Genomic DNA, 20804 nt, shown 5'->3' with positions numbered 1-20804 from the left:
ACAAGTAATTTTTCTGTTTATTTGAAGGATTTGTATTTGCAGAGCATCGAACAACTGTTGTCACTTGCATCACGTGTTCAGAAGTACATTTTTAGTGCAAATTTTTAGAAATTGTTTCGGTCTGTTGTTCATCTGGATCCATTTTTAAAAATGTGCCTTGGGAGTTGACTATGAGCAACAGAAATTACTTAACAGCAACAATTCCCAGGCATAGCTGGGAACCAATGATTCAAACATATGCAGTATGATTAAGGAACCATTCATATACATTACAAGTTCAGATGGAGCTCAAACAATGGTTAAAACTGAGATATATCCTGCCTGAAATTATTTTAGTGGGCTTACTCAGCCAAAGGAGTAAGACAGCTAGGGCTGCTCTTTTTTTATCAAACATGAAAAAAAAAAAAATTGGCTCTGAAAACTGCAACCTTTCAGTGCACAACAGTGGTAGCCTATTTCTCATTTAGCATGATATTAACAGCATATCACAATGTTTTGTAGCAAGTAGTGAATTATTAACTACAGCAAAAATATCCACTTGGTTTTCCTGGATTAGAACATAGTTTAGCAGTATAAAGAAGAGGTGCCAAATATTTAATGATGATTCAGAAGGGACTAGACTGAGTATCCTCATTCTTAGTTAGGATCCTTTCAGGGCAAGGCTAAAGCTCTTAATTGTAGCCTCACTAAGGGTAAGTTTTCACTGCTGTTACCCTGATCTTTTACATGACTCTTGTCAGGTTGAAGGTTACAGATAGCTAAATCTATTAGCTATTAACTAGCCTGTCACAAGCTAATTCTAGCCTGAAGACTGTGGTCTTCTCAGCACTGAACTGTACTGAAATTAATAGGCAGTGGGTATTCGCAGTTTGTGCGGTTGAGCGGATCTGTTCAGTGAAATGTGCTAAGCATGTACATACCACATCAATTTTGGCAGTTTGGTTCAGATTGACTTCAGTCTGATGTGGACTGTCTATCCGCAAGTGGCTGGAACACATCTCACTTGGTTTCAGCTGTCAGGAGTTAATTTCTTCTGATCCAAACCAACTCTGCGATATGAACCAAAGTACTACTTTGTGGGGACAGTTGACAGATCCACTGTAGATGTGCACTTCGGAGTTGAACTAAACCAGCAGTGTAGATGCAATGTAGCAAGGGCTGCCAGGAGACAGTGCTGCCTGAAGGTGGGTGTAGAGGAGCTGGCTCACATTCAGCCATCTTGAAGTGCAGTAAGCTTTGATCTCTATGCACCTGTACACACAGACTTAACTGAACTCAAGTCCTTTTCCATTTCCATCCTTTTCTCATGATCTCATAAGACTATTTTTAGACCAGGCAGCTGAAAATACAACTGCAGCCCAGATTCTACATCCAAGTAGGCTGGGACCCACCTAATTTGCAATTTGATGCTGTCAAGTGTTGTCAGTTTTGCAGCACACTCCCACCATTCCTTCATGTATTGAGAAGGACAAATTTCAAGGAGAAAGAAGCTTTTTCAAGTCACTTGAAAGTACTGCAATTTGCATTGTATCTGAAGCCTCCTCTGACCCTTTTATTGGAGTAGTTAAGACAGAGGGAGTCAGAAGGAATGAGGTCAGCAGGGTCATGAAGACAAAGCAGAAATAGATCATCTAGCCTAAGAGAAAACTAGAGAGAAATTGTGCATGCAGAAACAGAGATAAGAAACTACACACACAAAAAACAACACAAAAGCAGTAAGTTTGGAAGGTCAGAAGTGAAACACTTGGATTAAGGCTACAGTTACTTGTATAAAGCACAATTTAAATATATCGCAGCTCTGCTTTTCAAGGACTTTTTCATAAAAAAAAAGTTGATTGGAACAAATAATTACTCTGTAATTAACTGGAAATTTCAGTAATGTCATCTTCATAGTTGGAGTTCCCACTAATGCTACTTAATAGTTTGTCACAGGTCTTTGAACGTGAATTACAACTGGAGGTTTTCTTTTTTCAGCACAATTCTGTCTTTTAATGTGATAGTAAATGCATGCTACTATAAAATAATAGGGAAATTTTATATAAATCAGGTTTCTGCTGTGAATATATATTTTTAAGTGCCTTTCTGTTGATTGAATTGATTTCTAGGAGACTAGGCTTTTAATTTAGGTGCTTAAAGTCTCTAATGCCCTTGTCTATTGTAACACTTCTTACAGATGGTGGTGATTCATAGTTGGATCAGATTCTGATGTCTGTATGGAATAAATAATGAAAACCATAGGACAGCAAGGCAGATGTTTGCATCACTTTTCATGGTTATGTTAGAAAAACTAAAAATAAAGACTTAAATACCAGACTCCTAGTGGCAGCTAAGGAAGCTTCATTTCAGTTGTCTGTATTATACTTGATCTGTGAAATAGCAGTTTTGTTTCCATTATTCACCTTTCAAGGAGAACAAAACTTCAGTAAAGGAAAGGCAAAGTTTCATAGTTTTACTGAATGCAGACTAGATTTAATTTCCACTTCACTTACCAAGATTTTGTAGTGCATATTTCAGGAGTACCATTCTAAAACACTATAACTTCCATTCAGTTCTAAACTCTTATTCACAGCATCTGTTTTGCTTTATAAATTATTTGTTGGGGACAATATGGATATGGACCATAATAGGATATTCACTGGAAAAAACTATTAAAAACTTAATAGGACACAAATTCACAAGATAACGAAGCAAAACATAGGTCAATGCTATTATTCTGACTGATTTCTTAGGCACACTATGCATTTAGTCGCAAGCTGCTTCAGGTAAGCTGACAGTGAAGGATGAGGCTGTTGGCAGCAGATTTTTTCCAGAAGAACTGTGTATCTCTTTAGATATTAAAAGGACTGAGTTTTGAAAAATCTAGTTACATAAATTACACTTGTAACTGAAAAAAAGTGTAATACATTGGTTACCCAGCAGAGGGAGAGCTTAACATTAGAATAGCTACAGTAAACTTGGCAGATTTCTGTGGCAGTGTCCAAGTCCTGTACTGGGTGTAATGGGATTGTCAGTCTGATTTTACCTGCAAACAGTTTGGAAGATTTAGTAATTTCTCTCTGCTTTTATTTACCTGGGAACTATGGTTTAGTCTATTCATGTTACATGAAGAAACCTTTATAAGACAAAAAAATCACAGTTCTGGTTTTGTTTTGGTTTTTTTTTTTTTTTTTTTTCTACTACAGATATAACTCACGTGGCTTATAGGGTATAAAAGAGAATGTCTTCAGTTTGCTATCAGTACTATGTACCCAGTAGACCCTAACCCCTCTTCACCCCTCCAAAAAGATACAGTAAAACAGGAGTAGAGGGAGTTATGCAGCCCGTCATGTCTAGACCCTTGCTTTCAAGCAAAAAGAACATAGGTGCCTGGCAACAATATATCATGACCCACATTGCTTTACCTCTAATGTTTTGGATTTTCATCTTCTACTCCATATTTTCTTCCTTAAGAAAATGAATTCTGTTGTTCACAGTTTTTTTCTTCACCTAAGAACAAGTTTAATAATGGAAATTATACTTCAACCATCTCACTCAGACATTTGTCTAGCCTGTTTTAACAACTTAGGGAAAGAGCAAACAATATGCTTTTGCTATTTATATTTGTATAGCAAATACACTATACTACATTTGTTTGTGTTTTTCATTTAGAGTCAGATGTCTCCATAGGAGATGGAAGTGTCAGTAACTTCAATGAAAACCTGGGGAAGAGCTTCACAACCAGTGATTCAGGTATGGTTTCCCTTCTGTTATTTAGTAATTATAAAATAAGCTGTGGAGGGTAAGCACTCTGTGAATGGGTTAGAGCAAAAATAAATGGAAGGCTTTTATTGTGAACTCTAGTTCACAGTATTTAGATGCCAGACTTCCTCTTATTTTGTTGGAGAACAGATGCCATTTTTATGGGTCTGGAGTTAAGTTTCAGCTTCAAAAGTGTTTATTTACTGAGATCATCTGAACAGGCCTCTAGACATTGTCATCATACAAGATGGTCAGTGACGCAGAATGATAGAATCACATAGGGTGGAAGGGACTTCCAGAAGCCATCGTGCAGTCACCTGTACAGATATTTATAATGCTGCCATATATATGTGCTTCTTTTGCTCTCAGAGAGGAGCTAAATTGTGCCTGGCCCCTGCATGGAGTGAGAGGGACATGCTTTAGAGCCATCCAAGGCTGAGGAGAAGCATTTCCAAGGTACCTGCAGAACAGTAATGAAGGTCCACTTTGGACCTAATTTACTAGATCTATTTGTAAAAGCAACCTAATCAGTGGAGGTTACTATCTGAAGACCTTTGCAAATCTCACATTTAAACATATGTGCAAGTTCTAAATATAGTTTTAAACTAAATATTGGACTGTGTTTACATAATACTTAGCAGACAGATATGAACTTGCTATGTATATACTCTGAGCCCAATTGAACACTGCTGTTGTAAAACACATCCCAATTTTCTTTTCTTCTTTTTTTTTTTTAATCTTAGACATTGGGCAGAACAAATTTGCAGCTGTCCAGCATGGTGAACAGCTTGTGTTTGCCTACACAAAATTCAAGAGAAACCAGTTACCTTTTAGAATCTAGCCTTTATAAAGTTTGTGCTGGGACTGTGTCTTGTACGAGAGCTAGAAACAATCGGGGTACCTTTCAGGCCAGGTCTACCTAGTGAAGCTAGTATTAAATCAGTAAAGTCAATGTAAATGTTATATATCATATGCCCACAAAGTGTTTACTATAAATGCTTTTAAAATAGTTTCAAGCTTTTGAAATATTAAAATCCATGTATTTTGTAAGTACACAGAAAATTCAGGACATCTCAGATCTACATTGCTACTCTATAGCTAGGATTTTAGTCTATGTATTGCTAACTCTGAAGAATATACTTTGCCCTTCTGCATCAGCTGAGGTGACTCATCAATCACATTGTATTTTTTTCCTCACTGTGTCACATGAAATGTCTGTGCACAGAAACTTCTCTGTTCTGGGGACAGTTACACTGCATCAGTTGGTCAGGCTGATACAGGCTACTGGTATGTGGTAGCACTTATATATGTATGTCCTGATACTTTAAGGTTTCTGAAAAATCTCCCATTAAGTAAATTGGGCATTGGCTATGTCCTGCAGTCCAGCAAAAAAAGAAAAAAAATTACTACAGTTATGTGAAGAATGCAGAATAGACTCTTTCCAATGTTTACTTGCTGTATGATCTGTTTACATGTGACCTTTAAAAACAACTAGTTAAAATGTTTTAAAAATCATTCCATGCTTTTTAGTTATGCCTGGTGAACTCAGTGAAAGCAACTATGAGAAAAAAAGCAAAGGAGATGCAGATGGACTGCGTGATATTTATGGATTTTATAATTTGAAATTTTGCAGTAAGGCTGTTGTATTAATAGAGATGTTCAGATCGTGTCTTAATGCACTGACATGATTTGGATTTTAATGCAAAGAACCATGTGGATTTAGTCACAGTTTTCTATGCAAGGATCGCTTTACATTTAAGAAAAATGGTGGAATTAGGACAATAGAAGAATAATTATCATGGGTTTTTTTAGCCCAGACCAGCAATTCATATGAACCTTGTATGAAGGCAGACAACTTCCCTAAAGTCATACTGTGCACGACAAAAATTCTTTAATGGAATCACATCCTGTGAAAAGATTCCTGTATTAGCCTTTGTCTAAACAGAGGCTGAGGAAGCTAGGAGAGAGCCAAGTTAAATATTTTTTAGGCCTGGACAGTTAATTGAGGATGTTAAGGAACTGAAATTTAACCAAACAGATGGGTGATAAAGTGCTAGTTTCAATACGATTGAACTATTGAATTTAGCCAACCAGAAAGCAAACAATGTTCTTCCTCAAAAGGGAGTAGTAGAAGTCAGATAAGTAACCACAAGTACTCTCTGGTGTGAATTTCCCTGTGTTCCAGGTAGTACTGCACTCACACTAAAAGACAAAACAAGCAAAAAACACTTAAGAATGGCATTCAGATGTTTCCATCAGCAGTATTTTATCAAGCTTCATTACTTTTTGTTAGTTTAATTTTATTTAATGGAATCAGGGATACTAGAAAAATACACTTATTTTGTGTGTAATGTATCACTGATAATAAAATCCTCATGATTCTTCATTTAATGATATCATCAGGAAATAAAACTCTATTTTCCCTCATTTTTAGTCGAGTAGAATAAATTTGTACCTTTTCTTCACTAAGGACAGTTAATGCTTGGAAGGTGATTTAAGCATGTCTGTAGGGAAAAAAAAAAAAGTCCAAAACTCCATTGAAATAAATCCTTCTGATATTAATACACGTAATTTTTGACTTCTTAAATATATGTAAACTCGAGGCTTGATATGCTTTTCTTACTGCCTGAAACAATGCAACAGCATTTTTCCACTTTTAACTTTTGAACATTGTTTGTTTCACCTGTGAGCCATAGATCTGAACTCTCTGCTATTGCATTTTATATGATAGATGAAAGGTTTTGGCCTTCAAATGGCGAATCTATATGGCTTTTTAGTGAACAGCCCGACTGCATTATGTATGAGTCAGTCTGAAAGCAGCAGAGTCTACCATGAATAGGTGTGATACATTCTGCAGTTAGCTCTATCTTATATGGGCAATTGAATTTTCTTATTTATTTGATCTTTATAACCCCCTTCATCATTTTTTAAGTGGTCCCTATCTCTTTTTCTTTCTATGGCTCTATCTTTTTTCGTCCTCTGGGAAGTACTTAAAAAGGTAACTCACTTGCAACCAAATAAATTTGAGTACTGATGAAAGAGAATGTCACATAAGATTGGCTAGATTATAAATGCTGCAGCTCTGAACACAGCCTTTGTTGGTTCCAGTGCTGCGGAACTGTATCATTCGAATTCATATGTAATAATAGCCATATCAGCACAGATGAGTGAAGACATACTGTGGCTTATTCCACCTACCCTGGTTGGCGACTGGATGTAAGCAGTTCTGATCTAGTTGCACAGGTCTACAGAGTAGCATTGTCTCTGTTAATATGCGCTGTTTCTATTTATTCAGAAGATGTTTCTAATAATTAATATTTTTCCCTTTGACATTTGTTCAGTAGTCTGACAAATGTTCTGTGCCTCCTGTTTGATACTTGTATTTCTTTGTACCCTTAGATGAAGAAGAAGAGGAGAGCAGAGCTTCACCTGAGCCAGATCTGATCCTGAGAGATTACCAGATGGAAGTTGCAAAGCCCGCACTGAATGGGGAGAATATTATCATATGTCTCCCTACAGGCAGTGGTAAAACCAGAGTGGCTGTTTACATTACCAAAGATCACTTGGATAAGAAGAAAAGAGCATCAGAGCCTGGAAAAGTTATAGTACTTGTTAATAAGGTATGCTAGTCCATTTTTAAAAAATTAGTATGCAAACCTCATGCACTACTGATCTAGAACTTCTAAAATGAATGTAAACATGTTTTTCAGATTCTCTAGATGTGGCTATGTTTAAAGGCATACAGCTTTAGACTGTTATCGGCATTGCATCATCATCATGGTGCATGCATGAATGATTTTAGTTTACCCCAGTGTAAGTGCAAATTTAGATGTGGCCTAGTAACCACATTAGTGGAAAAAGAACAATTTCATGTTAGAAAGAATAGAACTAAAATCATATTTTAAAAAATAAAAATATTTTTCACAATCTATGTTTGGATTTGGTAATGAAGATAACCTAATAAGTGTCACAGTGGTCAGGAAATATTCTGTCAGATTTTCTCATAATTGCTGTGATCTTTACAGTTAAATTTAGCACATATAAAATAATCTTCTATTCCAACATTAAAATATAGAAATACATTGAAGAATTTTATTAAAATAAAAGATACCTATATCCTCTAATAAGAATAAAATTGATAGCATGTTATAAGCTCAGTTAAAGAGCCAGAGCATGCATGGTTTGTTTGTTCTTTCTAAGGCACAGTTAAGCCAAAGTTCTTGGGACAAAAAGGTTTCATAGGAAGAGTTGGATGGGAGGGGTTGATTTGGGGGTTTTTTGTGCCTGGTTTATTTTTCTGTGTTTGTTGGGGGTTAATCCTACCTTGCAGTGAATAAGGGGATGTTTGCTTTCTTAAAAAAGTATATTTTGCACAAATTGTATGTTCACCTAACAACATTTCTGGCAAACGGTCATGTATTTTTAATACTCCATATGCCGTGACTTAAATCCTTTGGGAACTTTTATTCAGGTACCATTGGTGGAACAGCATTTACGAAAAGAGTTTAATCCATTCCTGAAGCACTGGTATCAGGTTATTGGTTTAAGTGGTGATTCTCAGCTGAAAATTTCATTTCCTGAAGTTGTCAGAAGAAATGATGTCATCATCAGTACAGCACAGATCCTTGAGAATTCACTGTTAAATGCAGACAAAGAAGATGAAGAAGGTGTCCACTTATCAGGCAAGTTTTTAATTCTGAAAGTTTCACAGAAGTATTAAAAGTGTCTCTCTATTCTGGAAAATTGCAGAGTAAAAGTGTGCCACATTCAGTAGTTAATATTTTTTCAGTTGACTGGTTTTCTAAATACAAGCTGAGAGTTAAAAACAGCTCTTAGTTAATAAGTGTGCAATTTTTTCAAGCCAAATTATAATCTTACAGTTCATTTGTACTAAATATTTGTTATGCTTCCTCTTTTATCTAGCTCAAGCACAATTTTGTGGAAATGCAGCCGTACTGGTTCCGCTTTCCAAGCTTGGTAGAGCATTGAGTTATATCACATAGAAGCCATAAGCAGGATGAGAAAAAAATTATAAAAATTCAAATGTAGTCAGTTGTTTGAGAGGTACAGTAGAACACAAGATAAACGCCAGTTTGTTATAAAGGTTGTGTTCTTCACACTCCTCTTTTTGCTAACGTACTGAGATACAGTTGAGTTTGGCAGATATAATGGCCTCTTACAACAGATGAAGGAAGTTGAAGAAAACAAAAGATACAAGATGAGATGAGGTAAAATAGTTTGCCGAGAATACTAAAGTGGCACATATCTATGGGAGATCAGAAAGCAAATGGTATTATCTGCCAGTGACCTTCAAATAATGGAACAGCCCCTGACTTCAGCTTCAGGATTTGGGCTACAGTGACCCTCCTCTCTGAGATGTTAACGTCTCCCTCTGTCTGCATCCAGTCACCTCCTTTTTTTAGATGGGGCAGGATGTGGCTGAGGGAGGAGCTATGATATTCAAAATAATGGATCTGAGATAAAAGAAGTACTTGTCTGGGTGTTACAGAGACAGCAGAGAAACCTGAGGGGTCAGTCTGTGCCTATCAGTGTCTAGTGCTGACTGGATTACTGCTTGATCCAAACTAACTCCTGCAGAGCCTCTTGGGTACCTCAGAATTGCCTCCCTTCCTTCAGAATGCCTTTTTATTAACCTAGGCAGAGTACCAGAGATTTTCTTATTTCCTTTCCACTGCATCTAGGTTAATAAACCTTCCCAAATCTGAATCATTTGGGAATGCCATATTGAGGCATCTGAACATTTCTACAGGAGTTGCTGACCTGATTAGAATTGAGTTGAGTCCCAGCCAGCTTGTGTAATGAAGTGGGGTTTTTTGAATGGGTTTTACACCTTGCGAAGATTCCTTCATAAGGAGCTATATTTTTTCTAGAACTGAGGTGGCCCTGCAAATAGGGCTGTGTTTCCTTGCTGTTACACCTGTGCTAGTAAGTTCAGCTGGACGAAAGCCAAGGAAGCCTGAACAGAGCCAGCTTCATTTTTATGGCTATGACCCAGTTAACTTGCAGCCTATATAAGCCATTTACAATAACCAGTTACATTTACATAAACCAGTTACAATTTTTTTTATTCATAATTTCTGTTCATACTTTTTTCATCTGTTTCCACAGAGGTCTGCATTACATGTAACTTGGAATTCCAGCCTCAGTTAAATGGAGGGGGACTCTCTTAATTGCACTTTACCAAATGTTTACCCTCTTTACCAAGGGCAGAAGTCACTGCATAGACTTTCAAAAAGCTCTGTATCACTTTCTTAGTAGAAGAACATCTCTTCTGGTGGGTTAGGTTCTTCCTGAGTAATAATAGGAATATGCATTACAGACATGATGGTCAAAATCAAAGACAGTAATTTCATGTTGGTAAAATAGCTGAGAAACTGCCAGTACTGCTTCTGAAGTCTTGCAATATGTAGAAATCTTAGAAATAAATAGAAATTTAGGTTTGAAACCATACCACTCCAGACTGGCTTCCTGAACTACTTGTGTGAAGACAATCAGATTTCCCTGGTTACACGGAGCTACAATTTGCTTTCCCAGTGGTAGTCTTTGGTTTAGCCTTTAAATAAAATTTCTATTGTTCAGTCTCCATGTTTCTTTAGGTTCTTCAAAAACAAAGTGATACTTCAAAAACAAACATGATACTTTCTGCAGAAGAAAGGACAACTGAGAATGTTACAGCTCCCATTAGTTTCCAGCTTCTGTTGCTACGTGTTGCAAACTCATTTGTAGCCATGTAACAATTTGAGCACACTAGTGTGTAAACAAGACCATGGAAATTGTCTGGATTTAAAAAAAAAAAAAACAAACCCTGATCATTTCAGTGATCTGCTTTACAGTCATTTCCACATTCATCAAATCATAGGAAACAATGTCGAATTAGAGAGTTATTTGCCACCCACAGGAAAAGTGGGAGCTCCATAAACCAGTTTTGCTTTTAGAGAAACAGAGAAATATTCATGAGTCTTTCAAATCAGAACCTTGAAATATATGGCACTGGCTGGTTATGCAGATAGATTAAAGAGATGTCTTCTATGTTTGTGAGAAATTTAAAACAGACAAAAAATAATCTTAATTTTTCTTATTGTGTAGTACTTTACTTGCTGCATGTAAATATGATCTGACTAAAAAGCATATATTACCTGTCTGAATCTTCATCAGCTTCCTCCGCTACAAAAGAGAGATGGTTGGTAGCACTCCCACCATCTGTTTGTTCTTTCCAATGACACATCCATAAAGTAACAGAAATTTTTTAATTGGACAGGAATAGGGAGGAAATCTCTGTGTTGCTATAAAATTGAAGAATATTTTGATCAGTACAGGCCTTTCTAGAATGTCTGAAAGGCTTCTGACATGTATCTTCTTATAAACAAACAGTATATAGTTTGTCAGATGCAGTTATGGATATAAAAGATAGGATTGAGTTAAACTATTATATGTTCTTACCACTGGTTATTAAAAATATATCTCTGAAATCCTTTATACCATCAGATTGGTTTTGCAAAAATAGAAAAGTTTTTTACATTACATGATATGTAAAACACCTTGACACATCAAGACTGCAACAAAGATTCCAAAGTCCATTAAATATATACAGCTTCCATCCACGCCTTCCTCCAGCACTACACACTTCCTAATATGTTAGGGTTCAAACAAACTGACGGCTTCTCTTCAACAGTGTCCTTACAGGTGAGAAGATTTAGGCACACAAATTCTACATTTGAAAGAAAATTAATCATTTTATGAGTTCTTTCTTTGGTTTTCAGATTTTTCACTCATCATAATCGATGAATGTCATCACACTCAGAAGGAAGGTGTCTACAACAATATAATGCGACGTTACTTAAAAGAAAAGATGAAGAACAGGAAGTTGGCAAAAGAAAACAAGCCACTGATCCCACAGCCTCAGATTCTGGGACTTACGGCCTCACCTGGTGTAGGAGGTGCAACATCCCACTTAAAAGCTGAAGAACATATTCTAAAAGTAAATAGTCCTCACACTTGCATACCATCAAAGGGATATTGTCTTGTTCAAGTAAAACTTCTAAAGACAGTGTTAGGCTCCAAGTATAATCTGATTTAGTTTTTTCATGTGTACATGAAAAAAATCAGCTCACAGCCATTCAACAAATTGACCCACTACAAATTACTGGAAATCCCTGTACAAATAAATATTACTTTACAGTGAAGCAGGATTACTGAAAAGAGAAGTAAAAAGATTGCCTCACTTGAAAAAAAGTTCTCAAGATCAGAGGCAAGAAATCCACAAAATAGCGAGGCTTTATAGTTAATAAAAATCTTACTTTTCCATTGATGGATTAGAATTTACTGTGTATTCCTAAATCCCAAAGAGATCACAGTATTTTATATCTGTATTTTTAGAGTGACTAAGCAGGGCTTTTGTTTGGATCCAAGAAAGTGAAAAAGTTGAATACTTAAACAAACCGAAGCCACTTGTGACATACAGGTAGCATACAAATGGGGGTTTTTTACAGCAGTTAGTTACTCATTCAGAGGGGAATATTGCATAAAGACCTGAGTGGAGATAATTGGTTAAATTCTCTACTCAAAAAAAACAAACATCAATTTTACTCGAAATTTAATGGATTTATTTTAGTAATACAAAAGTAGAATTTAGCCCAGTCCTCCAGCGAAAAGTGACCAGCAAATTGCACAAGAACAGAACGTGATACTGAATAGGTGAGGCCTGCAAGAAGCTTTTATGCTATACTGAAGTATATAGAATTACAAGGTATTTTGAGACAAAAACTTTGTGGCAATGGAAAAAGAGAATTCCTTTTCATCAGCTCTGAAATCCTAATGATAGGATGCTGGGTTTTGTAATTAAAGAAACATAATCCAAATATGCAAGCTCAAATAGATAACTATTTCTGAAGATAGTAAAAAGGTTGCCTGCCAGCCTTTCTTTGCTGTTTGCTCATAAAAATTTGAAGGTTGCCCCTTACTACTTTAGACTTAGTGACAGAAATGTCCATAATCTCTTCTTGGAAGAGATCAGAAGTGGAAAAGTCCAGATCAGTTATTAGCACAGAATTTTTCTCTATCTCTTCATGCTCCAAGAAAGATAATTTCAAATTATTTTCTAGTCTCATGAACAGCTCTTACTTTTATAATTATGCCCTAACATTTATCTTCCTTTTTTCTATTTCATCACTATATCTGTTTACTTGTTTTGTACTTCAAAATCTACTTTTCCAAAGTATTGAGGGTGTATTTTCCTTTTCAAAATATCTATTTTGCACCCTGATATACAAGTTTTTTCCTGTGTGCAAGGATCACTTCTGGCCTAAAAGTTAACATGTTCAGTTTATCTCAAATGGTTTTCAGAGACTTGGCCTTTCATATGCTGTATCCAATTTTTGTAGGAAGAAAATAAAGTTATATAAAACCCAATATCTAAATGAGAAGCTCTGTTGCATTAATTCAATTTGCATGTGGAATAACTCATTAAATGTTAAAAGAAATAACATTTTGTTTTCTCCCAGATCTGTGCCAATCTTGATGCATGTAGAATCATGACTGTTGAAGAGCATGCCTCCCAGTTGAAGAATCAGGTGAAGGAACCATATAAGAAGACTGTGATTGCAGATGACAAGAGAATGGTATGTTTTTTCAAACAGTGTTTCAAAATCAGTGTTAAAGTTATATTGCCCTTTAAAAGTGTGTTGTATGGTATCAAAAACTTTTGGCTAATGCTCTTTTTCTATAGATTTATTGTGATACATAGTGCTAATTTGAATATGTGTGTGTTTATATGCTGCCTTCCTCTGTATGGAAAAGTATCAGTAAAATCAAATAGAACTAATTTTTTACTTATGTGAGATATATTTTTGAGGTATTCGGTCAAAAGACCTTCTGAACCACAGTTGAAATGTTTTCATTGAAGTAACATTGTATTCACTAAAAAAATAGTTCACAGTGTAATATTTGTAATATTCTGAACTTTTTATTTCCATAACTCTAAATGCACTTAGCAACTTTGCTTGTTTTTTAATTTAGGGCTTAATGTTTTAAAAAATTGTTCAGTGTGGTACTAGCCAATGCTTTTGTTGCCAGAAGATGCTTGCTTACTTTGGTAATCAATTTATTTCTAGGATCCATTTAGAGAGAGAATTACTGAGATCATGACAGACATTCAAAACTATTGCCAGCTTCATCCAAAATCTGAGTTTGGAACTCAGCCATATGAACAGTGGGTGATTAGAGAAGAGAGGAAAGGTAACTGCATAGCAAAAATATCCCAGCTTTGGATTTCTTTGGGTCATTCTATACACAGGCATGGTTTTGTACTTTTTGTTCACTTTTAGCTGCAAAAGAAGAAAAACGCAAGGAACGTGTCTGTGCGGAACACTTGAAGAAATACAATGATGCTCTCCAGATAAATGACACCATCCGAATGGTGGATGCATACAATCACCTAAATAACTTTTATAAGGAGGAGAAAAGTAAGAAGACAGTAAGGAGTGATGATGATGATGATGATGAACCAGTAGTATCAAAACAGGATGAAACGGATGAATTTCTAATAGGTTTATTTCATGGTAAGTTTGAAATATATTGTGACACAATAATAACCCGACATCTGACAATGGTGTAGGCTTCTAAATACTAGAAGTTATTTAAAAAATGAAAACACGTGAGGAATCCTCCCTGATCATGGTCAGTAGTAGCTGTAGAAAGAGCCAATTCATTCACGTTTCACTGTGCGTGCCGAAATGTATTTAAAAGCTGCAATGCTGATGACATTGTGCCCATCCTGATGTCTATTACATTGCATGTCTCTAGTGAGGATTCCTACTTAATGAATGTCCCAAGGACAAATTATGTCTGAATTTATAAAAACATTATCAGCTCTGAGGGCTGTGCATATTAATCTGTTTCTCCTTGTAAGACTTCTTCCGTTACTTTAAAACTGTTTTGCAAATATTATCAGCTGTGATTTAGCTCTTTCATACAGTGCACTTAATTCTGTCACACATCTGGTGTGTAGACAGAGTTTTTTTCTTTTGCTTATTCTCACCATGAAATACAGGCAAAGTGTATGTTAAAAAGTTAATGGTGATTTATTTTGATTGATTAATGTGTTTTTAATGAATGTAAACTCACTTGAAAAATAATTGGTATGCCACAGCTCTTCAAACTGGATGTGAATTAGCTGTGCTGGGAGAATTATATAGAAAGCTGTTCTTTGATTTGTTTTTTTTCTAGAGCTGTTATTTTACATGGTTACTTTTTTAATTTACATCTGCTATTTTTAAAGCAAAAAAGAAACAGCTGAAAGAGTTGGCTAGAAAGCCAGAATATGAAAATGAGAAGTTAATACAGTTGCGAAACACATTAATGGAGGAGTTCACGAAGACTGAAGAACCTAGAGGAATTATTTTCACAAAGACTCGGCTAAGTGCCTTTGCTCTATTCCAGTGGATTAAAGATAACCCAAAATTTGAAGAAGTGGGAATTAAGGCCCATTATCTCATTGGTGCTGGCCATAACAGTGAAATTAAACCCATGACTCAGGTACAGAACTATGCGCTACAGCATTAAGATCTTGTATATTATTTGAGAAAACAGCTTGTTTTCGTACTAGAACAACAGACTGAAGTTCGGAGCCCCTTCATATGCTGCAGGATAGATGAATAACAGTGTCAGAATAATTGTATTTCCACAGGAAACAAGCTTTTTTGGTTTTGGACTCTATGGCAATAGGAGTAACAGGCAGCCATTTCCTGGAGGAGTATATAGTCAAAAGGGACACAAGTTGTAGTAAAGCATAGGAAGAAAAAGTGAACAAAATGGCAATAGCAAAATTATGGTAGTTAAATGAGTTTATACTTATCAAGACAACAGTAATTCAAATTACATTTTAGTTACTGAATTGAAAAATAAAATTACAGTGTTGATTATGCCTGTCTTCTGATATCATTGCTTAATCAACTTATACCACTTTATATGCATGCTTCACACTGACGCATAATCATTGAAAGAGAATTTGCCAAAATTTGCAATGAAAATATCACAATCAATCACTCAGCAGTCAGTCTCATACCATTGTGTTGACTTCATACACAACATCTTTCCGATGATTTAGACGTCCAAATTAAACATTTTCAAAACAAAGTACTTCAGTATCCTAAAACCTCTCTTCTGTTCTGCTTTTTACTCCTCACAAAATTGCCACTTCAGCATTTAAGCAAAAATGGTGTGGCTTACTGCTGGGCAGAGTCCATTTCCTTCAGCTGTTCTCAGTTTCAAAAAAAAGTTAGCAATTTTCCTCTCAAAAAGTTACTTATTTTCTACGAAAATTTAGTATTTAATCTGTGTACCACATTGCACAATCAAAACAATAGCCTCTACATTTTGAAACTGAATGTAGCAAATATGAAGCTTTTGTCCCTCTGCTCAAGCTTGTTTGAAATATCCAGCTAATTCAGAAGTCCTTGTTTTAGATGCTTTAATTTTTAAGTACATCACTGTTGTGCTTTTGGTACTCCTCAGATCACCAAAATTATGGTTCCCATTTATTATGTGAAATTGTAAGTGCTTTGGAACATGACTTTGTAGGGCACTACAAGCTGAAATTACTGAAGTGGTAGAAATCCAGAACCTCTGAATAACTACGTAAAGTATCTGAAAATGATAGAACAACTATATTATTAAAAGTCCTAATGCCTGTGAAATGGGCTACAAAATTCCAAGCTCAGTTACCTTAAAAAGATTGTCTTCTCCTCCCTCCTTCCTTGAAAAAGGTGCTGAACACCTATTATATTCAACAGGGACTCCTTGTTTGTGATTTTGCAAGATGATTAAATGCAGTTGTTGAAGCAACTTGATGTTTGGCACTCCACTCTGAAATGATTGGACTGTAATTCCTTAAGCTTCCTAATTAGAAGGAACTGATGACATAACAGAAACTAATACTGGAAGTGAATACACTGGGTTTTTTCTTTTTTTTTTTCTTTTTCTTTTTTTCTTTAATTTACAGAATGAGCAAAGGGAAGTTATTGATAAATTCCGAGGTGGAAATGTAAATTTACTTATTGCTACTACTGTAGCTGAGGAAGGCCTAGACATCAAAGAGTGCAACATTGTTATTCGCTATGGCCTTGTCACCAATGAAATTGCTATGTTGCAGGTATGAGTTTACTGCATACGTAACTTATTTTTAAAAATGCTTTTCTGTTTGAAATATGCAAATGGTGAATCATATACCTGGGGTTTGAAGATAATTCTGAATAGTTGCATGCTAAAGGAGAAAATGCTATTGCAACAAGGTTGATTTCCAGTTGCCATCCTCAGTTTGCATGCAATATAAAATTTACCTCCATGTATAATGCTGTAACATCCATTTAAAGCTCTACACAAACAGTAAGCTCTTTTAACAGAAAAGGTATGTGAATATGATCAGCAGACTGGTTGATATAAAATACATTTGTACTACCAACAGCTAAAAAGAGGTAATCTTGTATCAGAATGCCACTTTGTCCATCTTCTCACTTAATTTGTGAACACAAATATTTATGTATTTAATATTTAAATGCACGCTTATTTTTTGGTGACAAAATACAGTTTTTGCTTGGCAAAATGTTGTGCTAATCACAAATCTCCTAAGTGCTATTTTCACAGGTATCTTTGATGATAATGTAGAACCAGTGTATATTATTCACTGATTGTTCATCTGTCTGAGTTAAGTGGAAAAAAACGCTCTGTGGGGACATGGTGTAGGGAACAGTACTTGTCTTCCATTACAAAACTAGGAAAAAATGTTGTGAGGTGTTGAAGGGAACATAGTGCTGTTTATATTGTGTTCCTTGCAAATTGTAGGCTCGTGGTCGAGCTCGGGCTGATGAGAGCACCTATGCACTCGTGGCTTCGAGTGGCTCAGGAGCTGTTGAACGTGAAGATGTTAATATTTTCCGTGAGAAAATGATGTATAAGGCCATTCAACGTGTTCAGAAAATGCCACAGGAAGAATATTTATATAAGGTATTTACTGCAACTCTGTACTTTCCCTTTGATGACAGCTGATTTGTCGTGAAAAGTACTTTCTATTTGAAATGTACTTAGGGTAGGAAAACTTAAAATATATTAGTTACTACATATGGCCTTGAATCCTTCTGCCAATATTTGTTTTATAATCTATGCTTTTGGGGCCTTTAGAAAGTCTGCTTTTCTATTGGTAAGGGGGGAAACGTACAAGTTGGGAAAATTGACTAGAAGTCATGTTGTCAGTGAACTCAGTAAAATAACGGAAAAAGAAAACTATTACTCTCATTCCACCAGAATGTTGCAGTGCTCTTACTGATCTGTTTCCAGATTCATAATTTCCAGTTGCAAAGTATAGTGGAAAAACAGATGAAGGTGAAGAGAGATCAACGCAAGACATACAAGAAAAATCCTTCACTGATAACATTCCTATGCAAAAATTGCCACAAGCTAATATGTTCTGGAGAAGACATACAAGTTATTGAAAACATGCATCATGTCAGTGTGAAAAAAGATTTCCAGTAAGTGTTTATGAACTACTTCATCTCGGGCAGAAACAGATTTTCTTTTCAGTAGGGCTGTACGGGGCCTGTAACCCTCTCAGCAAAAAAAAGGTTATTCCAATATTGTCAAGTCCTAGGGTCTATGGAGTTTACAGTTAATGGGTTTGAAGGAAATGTTGGTTCTTGCCCCTGATTTCAAGGTGACCAGAGTTTGAAACTTTGTAAAAAGATACGGAATCTATGCTAATATTAACTAGGTCACTTGTTATTTAATATGGTATGTATTCCACAGTGTAACCATAACCAAAGCTGAACACCAGTTACCCACATACTTACCCCAGTAACAGATCCAGGATAAGAGTCTGACTATGACCAGTGACTCAACGTATTAGCCATGAGCTGTACATTGACAATTATACATTTAGAGGATGTTCATACTGGTGACACACCCCTTTTAGTTCTCCCAGTGTTCTTGCTCCTTCTTACCTCCATTGCAATATATGCCATTCCAGTTTGGCAAACATTTATGTTAAACTGTGTTTAACTTTTCAGTGCCATAATGGCAGGAGGTGACTTTCTCTTCCTAATTATAATGGAAATTAAGAGTCCAAGAAAATGTTTTAATTCACCTTCAATTGCATTTTCTTACTACAGTGCATTTGTAATGGGTATTGTCCCTTACAGGTCAGTCATGCTTTGCTAATAATATAACAGACACCATCCTATTAAGTTTCTGCTCTCCAAAGTTCTCGTTTCTTTGAGACATCACTGATAAAATTTGTAAAGACTTTTAGAAGAGTCATGAGAAATCAGTACACATATGTTGAAAAAATTAAAATTGAACTGCAGCCCTAAACATTAAACTGCTTTTATTGTGAAATTGTCTTGTCAGCACAATGTTATCAGTCAATTCAAACTATAAGGTAATAAATCTTATAGCCCCTCTGCACAGGCTAATAGTAACTCTGAACATCAAGTACTCCCTAAGGTAAAAAATGTAAGAATGTGCACATAGTCTGCAGCTCTGGATAGTCAGAAACGAATTATTCTGTTAAGGGGTAAGGTTGGACTACAGGGAATAAAAAGAAAACATCTAACTTTCAGGTATCATTTCTTTGACGGCTCCATGGCACCTGACAAAAACAAGCTAGATCAATACCTTATTGTAAGGGAGAGCCTGCTGCTCCCGCTTTAAGATGTGTGAGGGAGGATGCAGCTCCTGAAATGCTATGAAAGGAGGCATGGAGTACACTTGTATTTCACTGTTACTTAGGAGCATGAAATACGACCTTGCATTTTTGCCAACTCCTGAATGTGCACAACAGTCAGAGAGTTTATGACCTTTTAGGTTTCATGTCCAACTTCATCAATTGTAGTCACTGTGTGTTTAAGTCTGTATGTGGCACTGAATGACCAATGTGTTCTGATGAACGTTGTCTGACTGTTTTTCAGAAGTCTTTACCATACAAGAGAAAATAAGACATTGCAAGATAAGCATGCCGATTACCAGACAAATGGGGAAATTATATGTAAAGATTGTGGACAAGTGAGGAACAACTTATTTTCATACTTTTATATTGTTGTTGTCTGTATTGATTTCTGTCTAATGATCTTGTCTATTTTATCTGAAACGTAATTTTCTTATACTTGCAGGCTTGGGGAAATATGATGGTTCACCGAGGTCTTGACCTGCCTTGTCTAAAGATTAGGAATTTTGTGGTTGTGTTTGAAGACAAGAAAACAACAAAGCATATTTTTAAGAAATGGGGAGAACTGCCCATCATGTTCCCTAGTTTTGATTATGCAGCTCATTGTCCTTCAAGTGATGAAGATTAAGGACTTAGAACGAAAATAAAAGCCCTTTTCCACTTTCCTCTGCTTGCTGATTAGAAGCTTCTGTGTTGCATAGAGAGTGCCGCATCATAAACCCTGTGAAAGCTCCTGGGCATGAGGAAACTGTCTTGACGAGGAAGAAAACCCAAGGAAGGAAGAGGACAAAGTCACATGGCTGCTGTCTGCACTCAGATTTGCAGTGGTACTCCGGGACAAAGATGACAGAATACATTGCAGTCATGTGTATCCATGTCACTACTCACTACAGTCCATCATGGGGTGCCAACAGTGTCAAAAGTGTGTTAGGTAACCTGTCATCAAGCACAGAACATAGGACAGACATCTTGAAATGTGCCATGTTGCTTATTTTCTGTTTTTCTTCCTGCTATAATCTTTTCGAAGATACAGTGTCTTAAAAGAGGAAGAACAGATCAGCTGTTTTTTCTGAATTGTTACTTCGTCAGTGTTTTTATGACTGAGTTCTTCCCCTCTTATCTTTAGCTATAAGCTCATACATTTTGACAAAATAAATTAAGTTTCCATTAAAAGACACTTCAAAAAAATCAAGTCCTTAACCTGGCTTGAAATTGATTATTTTAATGTCCAAGAAGCACAACGCTGAGTGACTTTCTGTGTGTTAGTTCCATTGGATTGTTAAACTGGCTATATAATGAGGTATGTATTTTTTTAATAAATCACTATAACAATTAA

General features: G+C 35.9%; 1 protein-coding gene across 1 annotated transcript in view; it reads left to right on the top strand.

The window, feature by feature from the left end:
- Positions 1-20804, top strand: part of IFIH1 (interferon induced with helicase C domain 1) — a 25197-nt gene extending 4393 nt beyond the window's left edge. The window contains exons 4-16 of the mRNA XM_009975487.3: positions 3649-3729; positions 7138-7358; positions 8210-8420; positions 11520-11737; positions 13260-13376; positions 13869-13992; positions 14082-14315; positions 15035-15291; positions 16757-16906; positions 17596-17757; positions 18088-18278; positions 19713-19806; positions 19914-20804. Coding sequence (XP_009973789.3) covers positions 3649-3729; positions 7138-7358; positions 8210-8420; positions 11520-11737; positions 13260-13376; positions 13869-13992; positions 14082-14315; positions 15035-15291; positions 16757-16906; positions 17596-17757; positions 18088-18278; positions 19713-19806; positions 19914-20096 — 2243 coding nt within the window. The 3' untranslated portion in view covers positions 20097-20804. The remainder of the gene's footprint in view (positions 1-3648; positions 3730-7137; positions 7359-8209; positions 8421-11519; positions 11738-13259; positions 13377-13868; positions 13993-14081; positions 14316-15034; positions 15292-16756; positions 16907-17595; positions 17758-18087; positions 18279-19712; positions 19807-19913) is intronic.

This window comes from Tyto alba, unplaced genomic scaffold (genome assembly GCF_018691265.1).
Source record: "Tyto alba isolate M040663 unplaced genomic scaffold, T.alba_DEE_v4.0 Super-Scaffold_7, whole genome shotgun sequence".
NCBI classification, from domain to species: domain Eukaryota; kingdom Metazoa; phylum Chordata; class Aves; order Strigiformes; family Tytonidae; genus Tyto; species Tyto alba.
Note: the sequence above shows the minus strand (reverse complement) of the source record. Positions and strands in the feature narration are given on the sequence as shown.